This window comes from Microtus pennsylvanicus, chromosome 1 (assembly GCF_037038515.1).
Source record: "Microtus pennsylvanicus isolate mMicPen1 chromosome 1, mMicPen1.hap1, whole genome shotgun sequence".
In the NCBI taxonomy this organism is placed as follows: Eukaryota; Metazoa; Chordata; class Mammalia; order Rodentia; family Cricetidae; genus Microtus; species Microtus pennsylvanicus.
In genome coordinates this window covers 198,173,103-198,195,193 of record NC_134579.1, presented here as the reverse complement: position 1 = coordinate 198,195,193, position 22,091 = coordinate 198,173,103, and the positions used below count along the sequence as shown (strand labels likewise).

Genomic DNA, 22,091 nt, shown 5'->3' with positions numbered 1-22,091 from the left:
CCTAGCTTAGGCTCAGGGAAGAGTTCAGGTAAGGATCCTTCAGCGGATCCAGGGTCAGAAGAAAGCAGGAAACGGTTGCTGAGCAGCACGTTAGGAGACATCTATATTTACCACATCTCCAGTCAATGCTATAAACTGCCTCTGAGCACTAAAACAGAATGCTTGCAAATGCATGCACGTCCTTCAGCAGACAAATGTAGAAGGGATGTCTGCAGCTTCACTGTGCAGCTCCTGGTGTGAGTTGACCGGGCTCAGTACCAGCTGATAAGTAGGTTGCTTTATTCATTGATGATGCTCTATTCTCCCTGTACTAAATTCCAGGGCTACTTCTCAAGGGTTGGGGTCTGACATTTGGGTAGAATATGAACTGTATGCCTGGCCCAGTATAACTTCCCTTTAAAATAGAGACAATAATGATAGATGTGAACATTCTTGGGGCCCTTTTCAAAGTAGATACTTTTGAGTATCTTTTTTTTTTAATTTTCTAGCTGAAACTTACAGTCAAATTCTTTTCACTGCCAGACAACCAAACAGATTGGTGCCTTGTGCCAGCCATCATCAGAGAGGCTTCCTCCAGCAGCAGATGTGAGCAGATGAGAAGACCAGACATGAGGAGAGAGCCTAAATTGGAGGTCTCCTTCGGGTTCTTCCCCTTGGGCCTCAGGGAATCCATGGAAAACATGGCAGAAAATTTGTAGGAGTCAGAGGGGATGAAGGAAACCAGGAGAAGACGACCTGCTGAATCAACTAAGCAGAGCTCATGGGGACTCACAGAGACTAAAGCAGAAAGCACAGACTCTGCAGGGTCCTCTGCATATATGTTATAGCTGTTAGCCTCGCAGTTTCTGTGGGACTCCTAACTTGGTGTGGTATGTCTTTGACTCTGTGCCTGCTCTTGGGACTCTTTTCCTCTTGTCGGGTTGCCTTTTCCAGCCTCAGTGTAAGGGCTTTTGCCTTGTCTTATTGCATTTTATTTTGTCCAGTTTGGTTGTTATCTCTTGGAGGCCTGTTCTTCTCTGTTGGGAGATGGCAGAAGAGTAGATCTGGGATAAAAGGGAGGTGGTAGGGAGCTAGGAGGAGTGGAGAGACGGTAAACTATGGTCGGGATATTGTGTATGAGACAAGAATCTATCTTCAATTTAAAAAAGACTAAAACAATAAAGTCTTATTTTCAGTCTCATTTAAAACACTAGTTGTCAGCTTTGTCTATGTAAATCATATTAATACAAAATATAAACTATCTTCTCTGAAATCAAAACAAACACAAGGCCATAAAATAAAACTGTTTAGAGTTTTCAAAGAAGGCAGAGAAGTCTCTTCTTGCAAACTGAGGCCCAGACACCCACTGGCCATGGGAAGGGACAGGAAATAGTGATAAGGATGAGGAGGAGGTCACAGCAGAAGCAGCAGAGGCCGGGGTTACCTCCGTGTGTGAGAAGGTTTCTGTCACACCACTGAAAGCTACAGAACAGATAAGTGTATTCTCAAATCAGCGGGATACCACAGGCAAACAAACACCCTGTACTTTACTGGGATTCAACTGTGCCTGTGTTTTCATAAACAGCTGGGCACAGGTTTGCCACTGACACTCATGTTTAGGTTTGGCAATGAGGCTTCCCAAACAACAAAGCAGGTGACATTCCACAAATACACGCTTCTAATAAATCATTCTGTCAAGTTAGACGGTAACATTTACATCTCTTCCTTCCAACTCCTAATTGGCTAATCAGTTGCAAGTCCAAATTACATAGTACTGAAGGCAATAAAAAACATAAGTGTGTAAACAGCATCACAATGGGCCATTGTGCTGTCAAGTTTACCCTGTTGAAACATGCTATTTCTGTTTGGGTAAAGAAAGACTTCATAATGAGACCATTTTTATGAAAGCCCTAATCAAGCAAAACCAAGGAACACAATATTTAGTTTAGGGTACCTATTATTTTAAAAAGGATTAAATCTTAGGGTGGTAAAGATTTCAAATAGAAGGCAAAACAACTGGCCAGAAAAGAAAGGTGTGTATGCATGTGGTGTGTGTGTGTGTGTGTGTGTGTGTGTGTGTGTGTGTAAACAGCAATGGTGGTCAATCTAGCTTCTTGATAATTTATGCCCATGTTGCACACTGTTTCATCGGTTATTCTATCATTTAATGTTTTCCAGTCCCCCTCTTGCCCACAATGTGCAGGCAACTGGAGAGAAAGCCCAGGAGTACAGGAGACAAAGAGCATGGCAAGCTTAGCTTCACAGAGGGAGAAGCCTGCTGATCTCTGCACTAGTTCTAGCTGGATTGCTTATGGGGCTTTTACAGGACTTGAATGGGTAAGGAGCCCTGCTAATATCTATCGCTACACATTCAGTCAAAACTAGATGTGCCCAAAGGTGGAATTAAAAATATATATATGTGGCTGTTGTTTCTGAATGATAACATCAAATTAACTTTTTAAATCAAAAAATTTTACCAAAATATCTCTAAGATAACTGGACATTTTTTTAAAAAATTCATGTGCTTCAGCTTATAGATGAAGGTTTTTCTATAGTCTTGGGTCACTTCCCAAAAATGAACAGATCATTTTTCATTATCTAGTAGCTATCCAACTGAACTGAAATCTTTAAGAGCTATACATTATTGCTGGGGTGTTTATAATTTTAGTGCAGTCTTAAAGATAAGATCGCCCCTAGGAAAAATAAAGAAGCGAGTGAAAATTCAATTAGTCCATAAGTACAGGGTTGTGCAACAAAGTCTTGGATTCTAGTGGTACTCGTTTAGATGAAGAACAACGAGGCAGAGGTGGTTTGGGGAGTGAGGTCAAGAACTGTTTCACTATAGATTTTAAAAGGCAGTTGTACGGGGGAGTAGAGGCTTAGAAGAGACAGAGGCGCCAAGGTTCACTTTGGAGGACCATCATCACCTAGAGAGCCAGGATGCAAAATGTGACCTGGGGGGAAGGGAGTCCAGAAATGATTGCTGGCGGATTTAACACTGAGGATGAAGAAGGGGAAGAGAACACAACCAGGAGGAATAAATCAGAATGCACCACAGTGGCACCCAAAACGATAGGGAGATGACAGATTGAACCAAACATTTCTGGTGGTTTACATTACATAAGGACTCAGCAATGCCATAGTATTAGCTGATTTAGTGGTCAGTAGTGGCCTTGATTAGAGCAGATTCCTTAGAATGGTGGTTTGTTTTTTTTTTTTTTTTAACAGAATGGGGGAAGAGGAAGCTGAAACCAGAACTTCCAATTTTAGCTTTCAAGTTTTGCTGAAAACACACCCAGAGAAATTGGGTGGCATTCAGCAATTCAAGATAAAAAACAAGTTTTATTTTGTTGTGTTTAAGATGACAGAGAACCAGGATGTCTGCTGTGTGACAGTTTCTTCCAGAGAGGACAAGGATGTTGCCGCCATAGGCTCTTAACAATACGGCTATCTACAAGAAAATTTTGAAGAGTGCACTAGTCTGTACGCCAATATAGATGCAGGAAAATTTTGGGTGGATAAAAAAATAAATGTGGCCTCACGCCTAGATAAAGAGCTACAGGCAGCAAATGACTGCTGAGGAAGGGAGAACCAGGTCTCTTTGTTTGTTTGGCTGGCTGACAGGTTGGTTAGTTTATCTAAGGACAAGACACCAATCCCAAGTGGCCAACCCTAAACACATGCAGAGAAGGGCAACATTAACTAATAAATGAGGATAAACACACACGTAAATATTTACATGCATAACACATACGCATATGTATAAAGAGTTCCTGAACTCAAAAAGGAACTGGGGAGACACTGGAGAAATGAGAGAGGAGGGTGAGAATGGTGCAAACACATTGTCCTCGTGTATGGAATCCTTAAATAAATGACAAATCAAAGGTAGGTCTCTGGGGAAGAAAACAGGTTGAGAAAGGAGAGACAGATGCCCAAGATACTAGGACTGAGAGAAAAATGGGTGAAAAGCATTCTATGAGGAGAGGAAGCTGCCTAGAAGGATGCAGTGTACCACTTGAGATCTGCACTCACAGCTGCCCAGCCACACCAAGAAGAGTCCTGTGAATTTTTAAAATATGGTTCTGCTGCTTGGAAAGGCAGGACTCTCAAGAAGTTGACTTTGTTCAGGACTATCGATCTTCCAAGTTAGAAAAGACTGAGCATTGAAAAGAATTGGGGCTTAAAGCTATGCTAGAGTGTACTTATAAATTAGAATGTGGGCTCTATGCCTCTGCAGAAAACAGTAAGGAAAGAAGAACATATAGGCCTGGGAATGGTGGAGGGAGACAGATAAGAGGGCCAGCAAAAAGCCAAGGAGAGACATGAGGTCATGAGGAACAAACATCCCTACAGAAGAAGTCTCCTTTCCCTTACAACCTACAGCTCCTAAAATGGTACCTTTCAACTTGTGTTTTGGGATTTGGGGGCACTATTTTTTTAACTTATTTTTTCCCCACCAGGCATGGTGGTACACAACTTTAATTGAAGAAGAGGTAGAAGCAGGAGGATCTCTGTGAGTCTGAGGGCAGCCTGGTTCGCACTGTGAGCTGTCAGCCAGTCAGCTACATTGTCCAACCCTGTCTCACAGTATGCACACATGTGCAAACACACACACACACTTTCAGACTATATATTTTGAACATGTTTTTCCCCTACCCTAACCCCTCCAAGATCCTCCACACCTTCCCACCTACCCAACTTCATGTTTTAACTAAAGGCACTTTTAATATATCAAATTAGGTCACACCATAACAGTTTTTGTACAAAATACAAACTTTGGTTCCAATAAGCACTTAAATATTTATTTAATTTATTTAGAGTTTTTTTAAAAAAATATCAACCCAAATTCCTACTCCCTCCTCTCCTCCCATTCCTTCCACACACCCTCCCACCCCACCCCCATCTAATCCTGAGAGAGGGTAAGGCACTTTGTTTTGTGGAAGGTCCAAGGCCCTCCTTACTACATCTAGGCTGAGCAAGATATACATCCAAAGAGAAAAGGATCCCGAAAAGCCAGTACATGCAGTAGAGATAAATCCCAGTGCCACTGCCAGTGACCCCTCATTCTGTCCCAGCCACACAACTGTCATCCACATTCAGAGGAACTAGTGTGGTCCTATGCTTGTTCCTTCCCAGTCCAGCTGGAGTTGGTGAGCTCCCATTAGCTCAGGTAAACTGTTTCAGTGGATGAACCCTTTATGGTCTTGACCTCTTTGCTCATATTCTCATTCCTTCCACCCTTCAACTGGACCTTGGGAACTCAGTCCAGGGTTAAATCTTGATATTATATGAAAAATTCAATATATCCAAAGAAAAACATTTAAAATGGTCATGCCTGGTTGGTCTCCACAAAAACATTAAATAATAATAAAGCAACCATGGAAGGTCCGTCCTTTTCTGAATGGAGATGGAGGAGGAGTGGATGGGGACAGAGGTGGATGGGGACAGGGGTGGATGGAAAAGGGGAGGAGACAGGGAAAGAGGAGGGAGGGGAAACTGGTTAATATATAAAGTAAATGAAAAAAGTGTTATTTAAATTTTAAAAAAGAATAAAGCAATTGAATTACAGCTCACCTGAACATGTCTGTTGGCTGCACATATCTGGTAGACAACAATATTTGAATTGAAAGATACACTTTTCTTTTTTGATACAGTTTTCAAAGACATGGAAGTCATTAAGAAACCGCTTATCAACAGTTAACACATAGCATCCACCTACCACCCAGATCAGCATGACTCTCTGGTATTGGACAAAAATGAAATCTTTGGGGAACTCATGTCATGGGGTTTAAAGACCAAATCTCCTGTGTCAGCAATAGCCAACATTATTTCATTTAATCCTTACAACAATCCTGTCTGATGGGTATTAATATTACTCCCCTCTAATAAGTGAGACAAACAAATGAAACAGAGCCATTTGGTCCTACAGGAGGGAATTAATTTGTTCAGAACTGAGAGTTGATAGTGGGAAAGGCCAGAACTGAAACTCACTCTGACTCCTGAAGCTAATCGCTCATTTTTCACGCTATATAGTCCAATTGACATGTAGCATCACTAATATTAATGGGCTCATACGAAGTATATAATTGCCCCCAATAAATTGGTGGCATAATTGCTGAAAGGTCATGTTTGTCATCATCATTTTGTATTCAGCTATAAAGGAACACTTTGTGAAACAGAGATGCTCTTTCAGAGTACACAGCAAGCTGTAAGTTGGCCCCAGACCTCTGAAACTATCCTTGGTAGGAGATCTGAGTTCAGTACATTTTCCTGCAGTTATTGAGTGAAAGATGTCACTGAGCTGCTCAGGAAGCTTCCCAACTCCGACTCTCCTCCAGGCTTAACCAGTGTGGAACACCAACAGGAGACTGGACGGAGGCTAGAACAGAGGGCCGAGCTCGGATTATTAACTTCTCTGTAACCGGGATACAATGCCAGGACCGAAGCATTTTAAGGAAGAACACAGTTCCTGGGGGATAAAGTCCATAACGGCAGGAACAGGAAGCCAAGCGATATATGTCATCACACAAAAAGCAGAAAGAACAGGAAGTAGGGACGAGGCTATAAACCTTCAAAGTTCACTCCCAGTCCCAGTGATGTACTTCCTCCGGCAAAGCTCTGCCACCTAAAGGTCCCTTAATCTCCAGTGCCACCAGCTGGAGACCAAATATTCAAATACCTGAGCCTATGGGGGACATTTCTCTTCCAAGCACCACAGGGCCTTTGCTTTCCTCACTTAATTCCTGAAGGGGCCTACACAGTGAATGAACACACAGGTTCCTGCTGCATTGTCTAGCGGTGATGGCCTGCTCCCGCTTTCCAACATGCAAGGGTTATGCTGTGTTATAACCTCAATGCTCCGTATACCTAGGCGAATATTTCCTTAACTACACTTATTATTACAGATTACTTACTTGTAGTGTTGCTAAAATCCTACACAGATGCAGAAGTGATCTATTTGAACAAGGGATATGCCACAGCATTTTTTAAAGGACATCTACCGTGAGTGTGTGTATATGTGTGTGTGTATGTGTGTATGTGCACGCATGCGTGTGTGTGGGGGGGGTGCCTGCTCACATATAAACCAGGTGGAGGCCAGAGGTCAACTTTGAGTGCATTCTTCATTAGCCATCTACCTAGTTTTTGAGACTAGTTCTCTCATTGGCCTGGGGGCTCACTGATTAATTTAGATTGGCTAGCCAGGGAGCCGAGAGCTATGTATGGGTGTATGTCTGGCTCTCCTGCGCTGAGATAACAGACATCCGCCATCATGACATCCGCCATCATGACATCCGCCATCATGACATCCGCCATCATGACATCCGCCATCATGACATCCGCCATCATGACTGTCTATTTTCAGCAAGGCCTGGAGGATGAAACTCAGGTCCTCATGCTTGTGCATCGAGTACTTTACCGACCAAGCTGACTCCACTCCTTGTGTGCTATTTAAGAAGAGGGAGGATATGTAAGGATATTACAGACAGGCAAAGAAACTTTCATCAGACTCCTAATGCTGAAGAGCCGGCTTTGCAAATGGGACCTCATAAATCACTCCAGCCCGTGCTAAGTGCGACGGTAATGGAAGATGAACAGACTGCACAAGCAGACACATGGTGGCCATGCACAGAAAGCCATTCTAACCTCTTCGGCCATGTTGCTTCTCTACTAATTAGGATGAGGACATGAAGATTTATGTTTGGCTCGAGCATTTATGAGCCCAAACCGAGCATAGCTAACTGCTGGGTTTTATAAGCGTGGAGTTAAAGACAGCTAGTCACTTACGTTTATGAGATCCGTGGTGAAAGGTTTGCAACGCCTGGACAGGAATCTGCGAGGCTGAAGCGCCTCAAGTGATTGCTGGCATTCGTTAGCGTAGACATTCTGCTCTAGGAGGGCTAACGGGAGTGTAGAAAAACCTTTACTCTGGTATTGGAAGGGCTGCAAAGTCATCTAAAGTTAAGGCATGCTCTTAATGACGCAGTATTGCTATTCTGTGTCTAAGAATTTATCCCAAGAAAACAATCACAGCTGTGCGTAAGATTTATCTACTCATACATTTGCTAGGACAATCAATAGACACGCCCACATGAGAGAATATGCACTTACTTAAATGTATAATGGCTCAGGGAAATGTTTACAAAGTATTTTGCTTGGGAGCCAGGTATTAAAACCATATGCAGGCTACTTCTGGGGCTAGTCCAAATACTAGCTGCTATCACCTGTCATTCCAAGGGATCACTAAACACTGAACAGAACATGAAAATCAGCCATCAGAGAAGTTTGGAAACGACATGATGGCAGGGAGATTGGATGTTAACGTGGATACGAATAAGCAGAGGATGAGCTCCAAGGCCTCGCAAGTCTCCTCTGTTCCCCAGGTGTGAACTGCGGGTAGGCTGACTCCAGGAACTCAATCTACAAGACTGCTGTGTTCTAGAAATAGGGTGTCCACCTCTCTGCCCCTCTCCCCACTTTAGCAAAGTACCCATGCCTCTTAGCCCCTCGCCACCCCAATAAAAACTCTCCTCTGTAAAAATACAGTGGAAAAAAGAATTTGTCACAAGAAAATAGGCACCCCACTAGGTTATGAAAGAGGGCATATTTTAACTCTTTTGTTTTTCAGAGTGAAGGCACAGGCCTGTTGTGTGAACTGCATGACAGCAAAGGAGAGTAAAAGTCGAGAAGAGGCCATCTTTCAAGACAGGGAAGCAGGACACAGAGCACATGATAGACACGACGGGAAGGAAAAACTGAAGAATGTCAACACAGCGCACATAAGAACCGACATCAGCCCCAGGCACAAATGGAAAAGACCCAAAGGAACAGAGTGGTGGCTTCAAAACAGAAAACGCCTCCGAAGTCAGTGTTCAACTCCCAGCTAACCTGAGTGGTACGAGATCCTGTCAAACTCCAAAAGCAAAGAACACATTGCAAATTCTAAGGACACCAAAACCTCCATGAGACAGAATATAAAACTGCAACCCAAACAGGATGATACCAGCTACAAGAAACCAATGAATTAACATTTCCATACAACTTTGAAGTGGCCCAGAATCTCACACAAATAATTTTTTTGCAAGACGGGGGTATTAAACCAAAAAACTTGATGCACACAAATCCAAGAAATATAAGATATACACAAACATACATATATTTTTAAATCAACAGAAGCCAAATCAAAGTTGGTTCAGACATTGGAGTAACAAGGGAAGGAGCTTAAGGCAATTCTCTGGAACGATTCTTTAGGTAAACGTGGACACTGTTGAAATGGCTGACAAGTAGGAATGCCTTTCCAGGCAACAGCAAGTGTAAAAAGGAACCAGATGGCCATTTCAGATCTAAAATATACATTATCTATTCCAAATGAGTTTACTGTCAATTTGACCCATGCTTGAGTTGTCTGGAAAGGGGGGCTACAATGAGTCTATGCCCCCATCCAGATCTCCTGTGGGCAAGTCTATAGTTCATTTCCTTGATTAATGATTGATGTAGTGTCTTAGGGTTTCTATTGCTGCAATGAAACACTAACCAAAAATCAAGGTGGGGAAGAAAGGGTTTCTTTGGCTTACACTTCTGGATCATAGTCCATCACTGGAGGAAGTCAGAACAGGAACTCAAGCAGCAGGAACTGGAACCTGGAGACAGGAACCGATGCAGAGGCTACAGAAGGGTGCTGCTTACTGGGTTGCTTTCTCTGGCTTGCTCAGTCTCCATTCTTACAGAATCAGGACCACCAGCCCAGGGATAGCATCGCCCACCATGGCGAATGAGAAAATGTCTTACAGCCGGATCTCATGGAGGCATTTCTTCAACTGAGGCTCCTTCCTCTCTGATGACTCTAGCTTGTGTCAAGTTGACACAAAACCATCCAGTACATGTTGACTGGTTCATCTCACTGTGGCCAGTACCAACCCTGGGTCTTGGATGGTAAAAGGTAATAGGCTTAAAGGTATAAGCAAACCATGAGGACCAAGCCAGTAAACAGTGTTCCTCCGTGTCCTCTGCTTCAGCCCATGCCTCCAGGCTCCTACCTAAGTTCTTTTCCAGACTTTTCTTATTGCCAGAGTATAGCTTGAAAGTTGTAAGATAAAATAAACCCTTTCCTACCCAAGTTGTTTTTGATCAAGGTATTTTATCACAATAGAAACCCTAAATAAGACAATATTCATATATTTTTACAAAAACTAAATGGATGTGCTCTGGAGAAGAAAATGAGTGATAGAAGACTTGGTAACCAGAATTATGAACCAAATTATACAACCAAAAAAAAGACAAAACTGGAAAAAAGTGGTAATTCATTAAACTGTAACATATTCATCAAAAGGTCAGAGTCCCAAAGAAATTTTACCCAGCACTCAGGAGGCAAAGGCAAGTAGATCTCTGTCAGTTTGAAGCTAGCCTGGTCCACACAGTGAGTTATCAGACTGCCAGAGCAACATAGTGAGACCCTTGTCTCAGGGAAAAGTAGAAGGAGCGGGAGAGGTGGAGAGAGGGGGAGAAGAAGATTTCACAAATTGAGTAAAAAGAATAAAATTAATAAATGAACAAAAACCTAGAATTACAACCGCCACACCGTCCAGAAATGAGCTTTTTGCACATTTATGGGAAAGAAATGAAAGCTCATGATCACAAAAAGAAACCTGATCATTAATATTCATACACCTTTATTTATAATAGTCCAGAGTAGAAACAGTCCTGAGCTTGGTTACATCCATTAGCATGAAATATTAACAATGCATATGAGCTTCCATAGAAATATTCTGAATCAAATAAGGCAATTCCAAACAGTCAGAAACGTATGGTTCTAGTTAAATAACATTCTTAAAATGATTTTTTTTAAATTATGGCTATGGAGGGCAAATTTAAGATTGCCAATGATCAGGGATATAGTGGAAGACAAAGGCTACATTGAGGGATCTGTGTAAGGATGGGCAAGGTCCATACTGTAGGATGGACCTTTTTCATACCTTGAATACTTCAGCACCAGTCTCTCTGGTACAGGATGGCATCACTGGGGAGAATTGGGTATAGCCTACTATAAGGATTTGGATGTCTTATAATCATCAATAAAGGAATTGGGTATAGACTACGAAGAAAAATTTAGGTTCATAAAAAACTGGGACACAAGTGTTAACCTCAGGATTTCCCCCTTGTTACTGCAAACTTGCAGGGCTCGAAAGCAATTCCATGTGTTCAAAAAAAAAAAAAAATAGACAAACTGGCCTTAGAGAGAGGCCAGAGGGCAAAGGCTCTTGAAACCTAAGCATGCAAGCTTGGTGTACTAAAGTTCGTCCCTGGAAGCCACATAAAGACAGAATCAGAGAACACCACAAGTCATCCATTAGCCGATACATATGTGTCACGGAACATGCACACACATACAGAAACACACACACACAAAGCTAATAAAACTAGGATAAATAAAATTGGCAAACTGTGGTACATCTAACAACATGGAACACACTAATGGTGCAAGGCAGCGTTCATGAATTTGCAATCCACTGCTGTAAATACATTTAAAATAGAATGGAACCAAAACCTTACAGCAACCCCTTTATTTTTTTTAAAGATTTATTTATTTATTATGTATACAACATTCCGTCCATGTATGGTTGTGTGCCAGAAGAGGGCACCAGATCTCATTATAGATGGTTGTGAACCACCATGTGGTTGCTGGGAATTGAACTCAGGACCTCTGGAAGAGCAGTCAGTGCTCTTAACCACTGAGCCATCTCTCCAGCCCCCCAACCCCTTTATTTTGTTTCTAGGAAAAGGTAATAAACAACACAGGAAAAGAGCAGAAGGAGCACTGTAAAGCAAATCTAGGGCTGCAGCAAATCAGGGGCGTGTTGGGCTCTGAAGGAGTAAAAAATATGAAGCTATGTTTTACATAGCCATGATAATAATTACTAAATCCCATGAATCTGTCAAAACCTAGAAAAATTACACAAAAGTATATGTAATGTATGAAGATTAAGAATAAATTTATCAAAAACATGTGCAGATACTGATCTTCTGTTTATAATAATATACATATGCCTGACAGAGTAAATATTAAAATACTAACATTGGTACCTGAGTAACATTTGTAATCTAAAAATAACATAACATGAATAATATTTTTTATCTGGCACACACGTGCATATGTGCAAACATGCATACACATATCTACAGTTTAACATTTTGTGTATTTTTGTGAGTAATATTCAAAAACATCTAGAAACACTAAAATGTAAAGAAATTAGGGAGAATTAAGATGGAAACACTTTCCTCCCTACAGCTTCCTGTATTTTCCAAATATTTCCCCTTTTACTACTTCTTAAATTAAAAAAAATAATAATTTTTGTTCACTGATGTACAAATTTTCTATAATGACTACGCACTGCTCTTTGAAGTTAACAGGTCCTATGATATAAAAGCCTCACAAGCGTAACTACATGTCATTAGAAGTCTGGCATGTCTCCATCCACCCCCACACCTCCCAGAACACATTCTACCCCACAGTGGAGCTTGTCAAAGGGTGTGTCTCTTCCCAACAGAGCCTTGTTGCTGCACTGGGACTCAGTGCACTGCAGGAGAGAAATGAGCCCCCTAACAGCCTCCCACAGGCTGCCCAGAGAAAGCCCTGCTAGCACAGAACCCCAGGCAGCCAGATTTTTCCAGGCTTGGTTGGCTCACAAGACCATCTGATTCAATGTGGAAAATTGTACTATTGTTCGCTCCTCCGCAACACAGACAAACAGACGAAAACCGTCAAAAGCAGCCACCAATTTTGCTAACTGTTATACCAGGTATGGGGGAAGGGGAAGGGTGGGGACAGGGTGACCTCAACCTTTGCTCACGTGACTTTCTACAATCTCAAGGCCATTCTCAGCTAATAGAGGGACTAGGTGAATAGATCAGCCACCATTTGCCCTCCCTGACCAAAGAAGGCTCTGTTCTGTGCCTAATCCAAAAGGAGTCTGCAAATGAGAAGGGGCGGGGAGAAGAGACTAAATGCAAAGAATTGTTCTCCTAATTTTTCTCCTAGATTAGAAAAAAAAAGACTATTGGATCATTCAAGTATTCACTCATGTTTGACTGTCCCGCAGAAAAACAGGCAGTCACATGCTCTGTTTAATATCTAAAAAATAAAAACTAAACAAAACTATTAACTTTGTTCACCAAGTCGTAATGAACCAGTGGCCTCCACATGGCATCTGTGACTTTGATTGGCAAAATGGCGCACCGTAGTTACATAACAACATACAGAATGGCGAGATATTTTATTTGCTATTCACATTAAACCATGAACTGCCGTCAAGGAGACACTTGATAAGTATGTAAATGAACATAAGAGTAACTCAAATGCAAAGTGCGGTTACTTGGGCATTTTAGTATGCTGGCCTTAACATTTTCATAAATGTCAAAAATTTTCATGTCTAAAGTAAAATATGTATACTCAGGAAAATCTATTTGATTATGTCCTGCTTTTTGAAATGCCCAAGACCTTCCATATCAGAGCCTTTCTAATTTTGTTCCTTCCATGGTTTTCTCAAATTCTTTTTTGCAATACATAATAGATTGGATAATGATAACAACAACGTGAATCGATTCTTGATCATTCACTCAGATAAAATATAAGACCTTGTCTTGATCTTTCATAATACAAACATCAACTTTAAGAATATTTAGTTAGTTGGGTGTGGGAGCACATGCCTTTCATCCCAGCACTGCCAAGGCAGAGGCAGGGAGATTTCTTTGAGTTTCAGCCCAGCCAGGGGTACACAGTGAGACTTTGTCTCAAAAACAAAGTGCCGGGCAATGGTGGTGCATGCTTTTAATCCCAGCACTCGGGAGGCAGAGGCAGGCGGATCTCTGTGAGTTTGAGTCCAGCCTGGTCTACAAGAGCTAGTTCCAGGATAGGAACCAAAAAGCTACGGAGAAACCCTGTCTCGAAAATACAAAAAAAAAAAAAAACCAAAGCTAGCAAACAAAAGAATGTTGAATTATGATAGTTAAAAGGGATTAGCTGTTATATTACTAGTGTCCTAAATATGAGGATATGAGTAACAACTTCCAAGGGTCAGTGCCTGGAAGAAATGTCCCACTGGTAGGTTGCTAAGCTTCCACTATTTCAACTCCAGGGACAATAAGACATCTTGGCTCCCCCAAAGATTATCCCAGTATGTTTTTCAACTGGACTAACTGGTCCACCACTGATGTAATAGTACCTGTTTTTCTCTTCTATTCTCAAGCTGTAATCTTTTGCATGTTTTCACTATGTTCAAGGCACCTTAAGCATATTTTGAAAGTATGTATAATTAGTATATGCAGGCATTCTGCATTAAATGACAAAACAGTGCAGCCTGGGACATCATTTATCAAATTAGAATATGGGTAGGCATCACCGGATGATCTTATAAAGATGTAAAGTCTGGTCGAGAAGGTGTTGAAGTTTGGATGTGGATTGTTGCCCATAGGCTCACAGGTTCGAGAGCCTGGTCCCTGCCAACTCATCATGTTTGGAAGGCTATAGAAACTTCAGGAGTTGGAAACTCTTTCATGAGTGTGGATGAGCCTTAAAGTTTTGCTGTCCAGCTCCATTCTCTGCTTCCCGACATCAGAATGTCCTGTGGGAGCAATTCTGCTTCTTCAGCCAATAGTCTTTAAGAGACCATGCCCAAGCCATGAGACCCACTACGCACATGTACTTGCCAACATGCCTTTCCCTTCATGACGGACTCTACCCTCTCTCACACGGAAATCCAAATCAAACTGCTAGTTCCTTCAATTCCTTCTTTGGAGGGATTTTGTCGTAGCCAAGGAACAAGGATTCAAACAAAAGTGAGTTACAGAGTGGCACCTGGAGAAGGCTGGCCGTGCGGATCTCCGTTCACACTGTGGGAATGGGGGATGACAGAGAACGTTCTGCCAATGTGTGAATGAAAAGTCAGTATGAAATCAATGAGGCAAACACTGCCCTGAGAAACGATCACTAAGTACCAAAGCCAGAAGTGCCTGAGAACACCAGGCCCCATTTGGTTTTTAGGAACTTGAATCCAACATCATTTCTAAGTTTTAGTAAGACACATCCAGATCATGTTTTCAAGGAAGCAGATTCTGACTCCATTATTAGACATTGTACTGTACACACTGAAACTGCATTTGCGTGGGTCAAAGCACTTTAAAATTGGCTTTGATGTTTTGGAAGAAGGGAGGAGAAGAAAAGAATACTCCTAAACTATTCGGAAAGAGATCATCCCCGCTTGTTCAGAAACTTACTTACAACCCATTGCTCCAAGCACTACCAGGAGGGCTCATACAACATGGTTTAATTTAATGTATGCGGCTTCTATTCTAATCCTTTGTTTTAATTATCTTTGGGGGAAATTACTATGCAAGCTGAAGAAGAACCTGCAGCTAGTGAATACAGGCATGAATCCAGATCATGCGAAGAAAATTCCTCAGTAAATACACTAAGAGAATATCCAAATAGTTTGTTTAATTTTTTTCCAGCACATTTACAATTAAGAGTAGCCCTTCTGGCTCAGTTGTTCAGCAATAGCTTCGGAGATAGTTAATAGCAAAGAAAGGTCTACTCTTCTCCTTGTTGTTTGGTCTTTGAACCATTTCCCACTGCCCAGTGTTACACATACGCATGCTCCATGTGATGAAGGACCTAAGATCCTATGTTTGCATACAATCCAAAATGAAACAATTGTCTAATGGACATAAAGGACATAATGCATAAAGGACCAGCTAAATCACTGCATTCAGCTATGAGGATGTTTTCTCTTCCAGAGGCTCTACAGCCAAGAATATTCTTTTTCTATGCTGCTACGACAAGCTACCAAAATGGTAGTGGCCTAACCTGCACGAGCTTAGCATTTTATAGCTCCAGAGGTCAGAAGTTCAAAATAGGTTTCCTTGAGGTAAAACTCAGATATCAACTGACGTGTACACCCTGCAGAAATGCTAGGGGAAAATCCAGTTCCTTGCCCTTTCTGGCCTGAAGGTCCCTTCTACCATCTTCACAACTGATAATATTACCACTCTGTCCTTCACTTATTGGTAACATCTTCCTCTTCCTCATTTTGAATCTTCACCTGTTTGGTTATTTTGCTTTTAAGGATGTTCATGAGTACACAGAACCGAGTTAATTATTCTGCATATTCCAGAAAAAAATTAAGCTCAGTTGTTAAGCGGTGAAATTCCACCTGAGGTCTTAATTCCCCTCTTTTACAGTAATTTAACCTAGTCATGGATGCTGAGCTTTAAGAACTGGAAATCTTTGGGTCCCATGATTCTCTAACACATCAAGGTGGTCTTTTTCCAATAACACTCTCGTTCCCTTACAGTCTTTCCACACTAAGAAAAGCAACTCTTGGGCAATAATGATCTAAGCATACTGATAGCAATAAGCTATGTTTCAGCGTCTGACCACAGGCTCTAAATCTACTAGAATGACTCTCCTACGCAAAGGAAGATTTGAATTAGGCCAGCATGGCCACCCCCACATAGCCATCTGCACCTGGATACTAGAGCCCATATTTCCCGTCTCCTGATGGAGGAAGTTGACTTGGTAGAACCAGAACCCAACTGTGGCTGTCAGGGTGAGTGCCCTTACCTGCCATCCAACCCAAGCTGGCCAGAACGGGGCCTTGTCATGAAAATTGTGAAAAGCGACTGCCCTCTTTGAAAATGGACTAGAATCATTAAAATTGCCCAAGATGTTAGTAAGTAAAGTTTATTCACTGGTATTTAAAAACACAGAGACACACATGTACACACATGCACACACACACACGTGTAAAATTAAGTGGTGACTCTCATTAGGGCACTCTTTTAACACCATCACAAGGGTCAGACAGGTTGGCTATCTGAACAGCTGTACCCCAAGGACGCTAACCCTCTACTAGAAGAATCACAGTCTGCATGCTTTTTGGACTTTATTTCAGATGGGGTTTCTCTTAGGAACTATTTTTTAAGTGTAATTATTCTACTACACTCAGTAGCCACAGAAGGTGACAAGTTTGAGTGATTGGATTAAGGCTCGAGATAAACAGGGACTAAAACATGAATATAAAATGAAGTTTTAAACCTGAGTTTAATACCGGACTACAAAAAAAAAAACCTATATAGTTACGTGCTATTAAAAAGAAATGAGTCCAACCATTGAATACAAAAATAGAAAGGGCATGACAGCCTATCAAACTGACTCTACTGCTGTCTCAAGTAACATGAAGGTTAGCAGAGGGAGATTGTTTCCTAACTCATAATAAGCAAGGCCAATGTGTGAAGCAGAAATCCTGTCTTGGGTTGACCAGCACCCCCAACTTCTACCCTGATCACCCCAAGATCTGTGTCTCCATTCACCACACAAGAGCCATGAAAGGCAAAAGCACAGTAGAAAAGGGTTCATGAGAGCCGTAGTTCAATCTTTGGCGATAATCAAATGGGCCAACTCAAGGGAAGAGCTGACTCAGGAGTGAGAGAAGGCCTTAACTCTAAAGGACTCTGAAAATCTATGCACAGATTTTTTTCTAATAGCACGTGAGCATCACTGATGTAAACATGAAACATCTGTCAGAAGAGACATGATGCCTCGTGCATGCTCTAAAGATTCTCTGCACATAACTGCTGGGGCCTGACTCTGACGATGTGAGTTTCTGCTCTCCTACACATCTGGTAAAGCCAATCTCCACTGACTAGCCAATCAGCTCCTCCAGGACGGTAATCCTGTTGATAACTATCTACCTGAAAGACACAAGAAACTGGGAGTGAAGCCCCACCATGTGCTCCCCAGGTGGACAGACATAGGAAGAAAGAAACACTGGTAGGGAATTCATACATTCAGAGCAAAGTCAATTCCAAGAAGGAGTTGAAATCTCAATTCAGATAGCACTGGACAGTCTTGTGCCTCGAGACAGCTGGGGAAAAGGCAGTATAACTTATGTAGTGCACGCTGAAGGTCTTTTGACAGCATCTAGCTGTGTTTCTAACAGCATTCCACACCTCTGGAAAGATCTTCAAATAGGTTCAAATTTGTCAAGATGGAGAGTCAACAAGATCCGTGACAACCTTCTGGATGCGACAACTGTATAATCTCAGATAGTCCTAGCAGTCCAGGAATTGGTTGTTTTTTTTTTCTCTGTGGTTTTTAAATGGCTTTTGTTTCCCTACACTGCCCATGTCTGGAGATCTTTTAGCTTTGTCTTGGTGACTTTTCACTAAGAAGTTTCAGGTCTCCCTCAAGTCATGACTGAGCATTGTGTCCACCCTCTGATTATCTGCAAGAGTACTTTAGGTACCCAAGTAGGAGAAGTTTAAACTAGTAATTATAGTCTCCTGAATCTGTTTACAAGTATCACATGTTGACAGATGATTACGCAAACTACAAACTTTCACTGTGGAAGACTGGAAGTTCCAAGTATGTCAGGTCGGGCCCGCCATGAACTGGTCTCTTGGTGTTTTCTAGTGGAAAGGTCAGAAACACACTGTTGACAATGGGCAGAAAAGGCATGTGCAAAGGTTTTATTGTGTGCTTTCTCTCCCTCCGATGGAGGGGTTCCGGTGCTTTTAAGCCATGTTCCAAGAAACCAGGCAATACTCAGACTCCCGCGCGAGTGTTGCAAGTTTACCTTGGCAGGTGGCTTTGGAAAGCACTTCCGAGGAGAATAAACCTGAGGACACTCAGGATCAAGGCTGACAGATGCTTTTGGTGGCGTTATCCTCTTCCCATGTCACTTCTTAGAAGCAGACCTGTGCCCATTTGGCTATGCCCCATCTTTTTATCTCCCCTACCTACCAGGTAAAAGGTGAGAGGGGCATCCAGGCCTTCATGGGAGCCCAGCCAACATGACTGTTGGTGGCGCACACACGCTGGTGCTTGTGTGAGTCACACACACACACACACACACACACACACACACACACACACACACCCCGGGGAGGGGACGGGGGCGGTGCAGCTGGACGGGGGAGAAACAGGATAGCCTATGGCCTTACCAGATCAATGAAGGTCAGGAACTTCCAGCTCCCCCCATAGGTCTGATGGGAGGGCATTTCGATGGCTTTGTAGTTGCACAGGATGGAGCAATAGGACAGCAGGATGGCCACCCGCAGCACCTGGCAGGGGACAAGCGCCATGTTCGCGCGGCCTGGCCCGGCGGGACTGCCTGCAGGACGGGCGGGTTCTTTCGCGGTGCCCGGCGGCGGCGCCGTGGGAACCGGGGCGCGGGGCGGCGAGGGGCGGAGCGCAGGAGGCGGGGCGTGTCCCCTGGGACGGACGCGGCTGCGAGCGCACCGGCGACCTGCGCGGGCGGGGCGGGAGTGAGGCCGACGCGGGCCGGCGGCCTGGTGTCATCTCTGGCGTCATCTACGTCATTCTGCAGCTGCGTTCGCAGCCCGGGCCGGGCGCCCCCTAGGCGGTCCTCGAGGTCTACCGCCGGCCTGCGTGCGGGAGCGCGGTCCAGGGGGAGGAGGGCCAGCATCCCTGCCGCGGTCCTGGGGGAGGAGGGCCAGCATCCCTGGGCTGCTGGCTCGGGAGATAGACGCTCGCTGCCACCGCACCCACTGGGGTCAGCCGTCCTCCAGTGACACCTATTAGGATTCAGCTGAAGGTTTAAAGTTGATCATTATTACGACTGTGAAGGCCCTTATAAATTAATTCCACGAGGCTTTGTTAATTTATCAATACGTAACAGAAGATTAAACATGAGCTTTGAACAAGTTCTTTTAAAACTTTTTACTATGCACGCACGCTTTCTCGTGTGTGTGTGTGTGTGTGTGTGTGTGTGTGTGTGTGTGTACCATAGGAAAAGTGTGGAGGCCAGAGTAAACAGCTGGTGTGAGAATTTTCTCATTCCACAACGTGGATCCCCGCTATCAAACTCAGATCATGGGGCTTGACAGCACTCGCCTTTGCCAGCTGAGCCATTTCAGTGACCAGAAGAAGTTTTATAAATAGAAATCTATGATGATTGCCCTTACTGCTATGAGACTGCATTCCATTTTAAAAGCCAAACCACTCGGTGGATGTAAATCTCACCCACGCATGTGTGATTTAAGACAAATCCTTCAGGGTTAAAATTCCTTTTGCTCTTCGACATTTCCCCACTTATACTACAGTACCAGCGATCAATGGAAGGAAAGTAAATCTAAAGCTGATTCCCTCAGGCTTCCAGTAAATGTTGTCACAGGGAAGTTGCAACAGTCTGTGGGCAGCGTAGTTATTTTATTTTATTTCATTTTCTTAAATCATGATCATGTTTCAGCCAACCAGATAAAGGGTCCGGTTATGAGAAGGCCACATAGGTATTTCCTGTGGATCTATTCACAACAGGTGTCCCCTTCAAATAGTCTCTGAGTCAGAGTATGAGGGGGCGGGGAAAGCATAGTCTCAGAGGTAGAGAAGCCAGCAAGTCTAGCATGCACTCCTGAAGGTTTCCAACCAACAAGGGAATAAAGCCCTGAGATCTTTTCAAATGGCATAATTATGCTGAAAGAAACTGCAGCCACGAGCATAACAAAAATTCTTCATTCACAACCTAGAAACTCATTCTCATTCTAAAGTCGGGGCTATTTGTGTGTGTCCTTGCTGAATGTTCATGATTACAAGGAAAAAATTGAATTTATTTTGAATCCCTCAGTCCTACAAAGACCTTAAAGAAGTTTCTAGGAAGTGAAGTGCCATTTTAAAGTTGGATATACCTCTCCTACTTGGATTTTAGAATCTTGTTAATAAGATTTCTCTTCCTTCATAATTATAAATAAAGTGGTATTTTTATTTTAAAAATTTACTGTGGATATAAATATGATGACATCATGTGTTCTGTTGCTCTGTTTTCAGAGGGGTGTTTTGAACCTATATTAACAGATTTACTTTTATTATCCTGATTTGCTAACCATGTGAGATGACTTTATGTTATTAAGAATGAAACATTTTGCATAAACCTTGACTATAATCACGTTTTAAAAGAACATCAGTTTCCAATCCTTAAGACTTTCTGTTCACAGTTTCTTATCGGTATCTTAAGATATTCAGGGGCTTTCTGCTTGCCTTTATTTTTTTTTCTGTCCTAATTAGGTTTTTCTATTGCTGTGAGAAGACACCATGGCCACAGCAACTCTTTCAAGGAAAACATTTAATTAGGGCTTGCTTACAGTGTCAGAGGTTCATTCAATTATCAACACAGCAAGAGTACGGCAGCATATAGGGAGACATGGTGTTGTAGTAGCTGAGACTCCTACATCTTGTCAGCAACAGGAACTTGACGGAGACACTGGGCAGTATCCTGGGCATAGAAAACCTCAAAGCCCAAATCCACTGGACACACTTTCTTCAACAAGGCCAGGCCCACTCCAACAAAGCCATACATGCTAATAGTGCCACTCCCTATGAAATTAAGGGGGCTAATTACATTCAAACTACCACACAGATTTTCTCTGTATGATCCTGTCTTGGAACTCTCTCTCAAACTCTCAAACTCAGTGAGAGCCACCTGCCTCTGCCTCCTGAGTGCTGAGATTAATGGAGGGGGGACCACCATTGCTGGGCTCTCTCTCTTTGATTTTTAGTCCGTATCTTAACATCCTAGCGATGGTTCATAGGCTTTCTCTGTGAGATAGTAATCTGAATATCATCATATTTCCAGTTTTTCAAACACTATGTTGCATGGATTTCAAACCTCACTCAACATGCCGCTTCTGCTAGGAAGCAGATTATTTATTTATACTTCCATGATTTCACATTGGATTTCGAGAGTCCCAGGCTTGCTGTGTGGAAGAAATGTCGGAGCGTCACGTTCTTCATTTTTCATTCTGCTGCACAGTTGGTGAGGTGAAAGGAGGAAAAGCAGCCTCATCCACCTGAGTTTTACACAGTAAACAAACCAAGCACCCAGAGAAGACTGCAGAACTCTGTTTTAGCGTTTAGTTATATAGTAGGGCTTTCAAGGTGAGGATTGCAAATATTCTGCTGTAAGTACTGCTAAAAGCTGGCACAAGCTCTTTGTGTGTGTGTGTGTGTGTGTGTGTGAGAGAGAGAGAGAGAGAGAGAGAGAGAGAGAGAGAGAGAGAGAGAGAGAGAGAGAGAGAGAGAGAGAGAAATTTTGCTAAGGAGACAC

General features: G+C 42.7%; 1 protein-coding gene across 2 annotated transcripts in view; it reads right to left on the bottom strand.

Moving 5' to 3' along the window:
• The window catches only part of Aig1 (androgen induced 1), a 229,034-nt gene extending 209,726 nt beyond the window's left edge, over window positions 1-19,308 (bottom strand). Inside the window, exon 1 of one of the 2 annotated variants that reach the window (XM_075948670.1) lies at window positions 18,973-19,308. In XM_075948670.1, the coding sequence (XP_075804785.1) occupies window positions 18,973-19,113 (141 nt within the window). In that variant the 5' untranslated portion in view covers window positions 19,114-19,308. The remainder of the gene's footprint in view (window positions 1-18,972) is intronic. The other variant, XM_075948681.1, reaches the window with a different exon arrangement.
• Window positions 19,309-22,091: the final 2,783 nt, after the last annotated feature.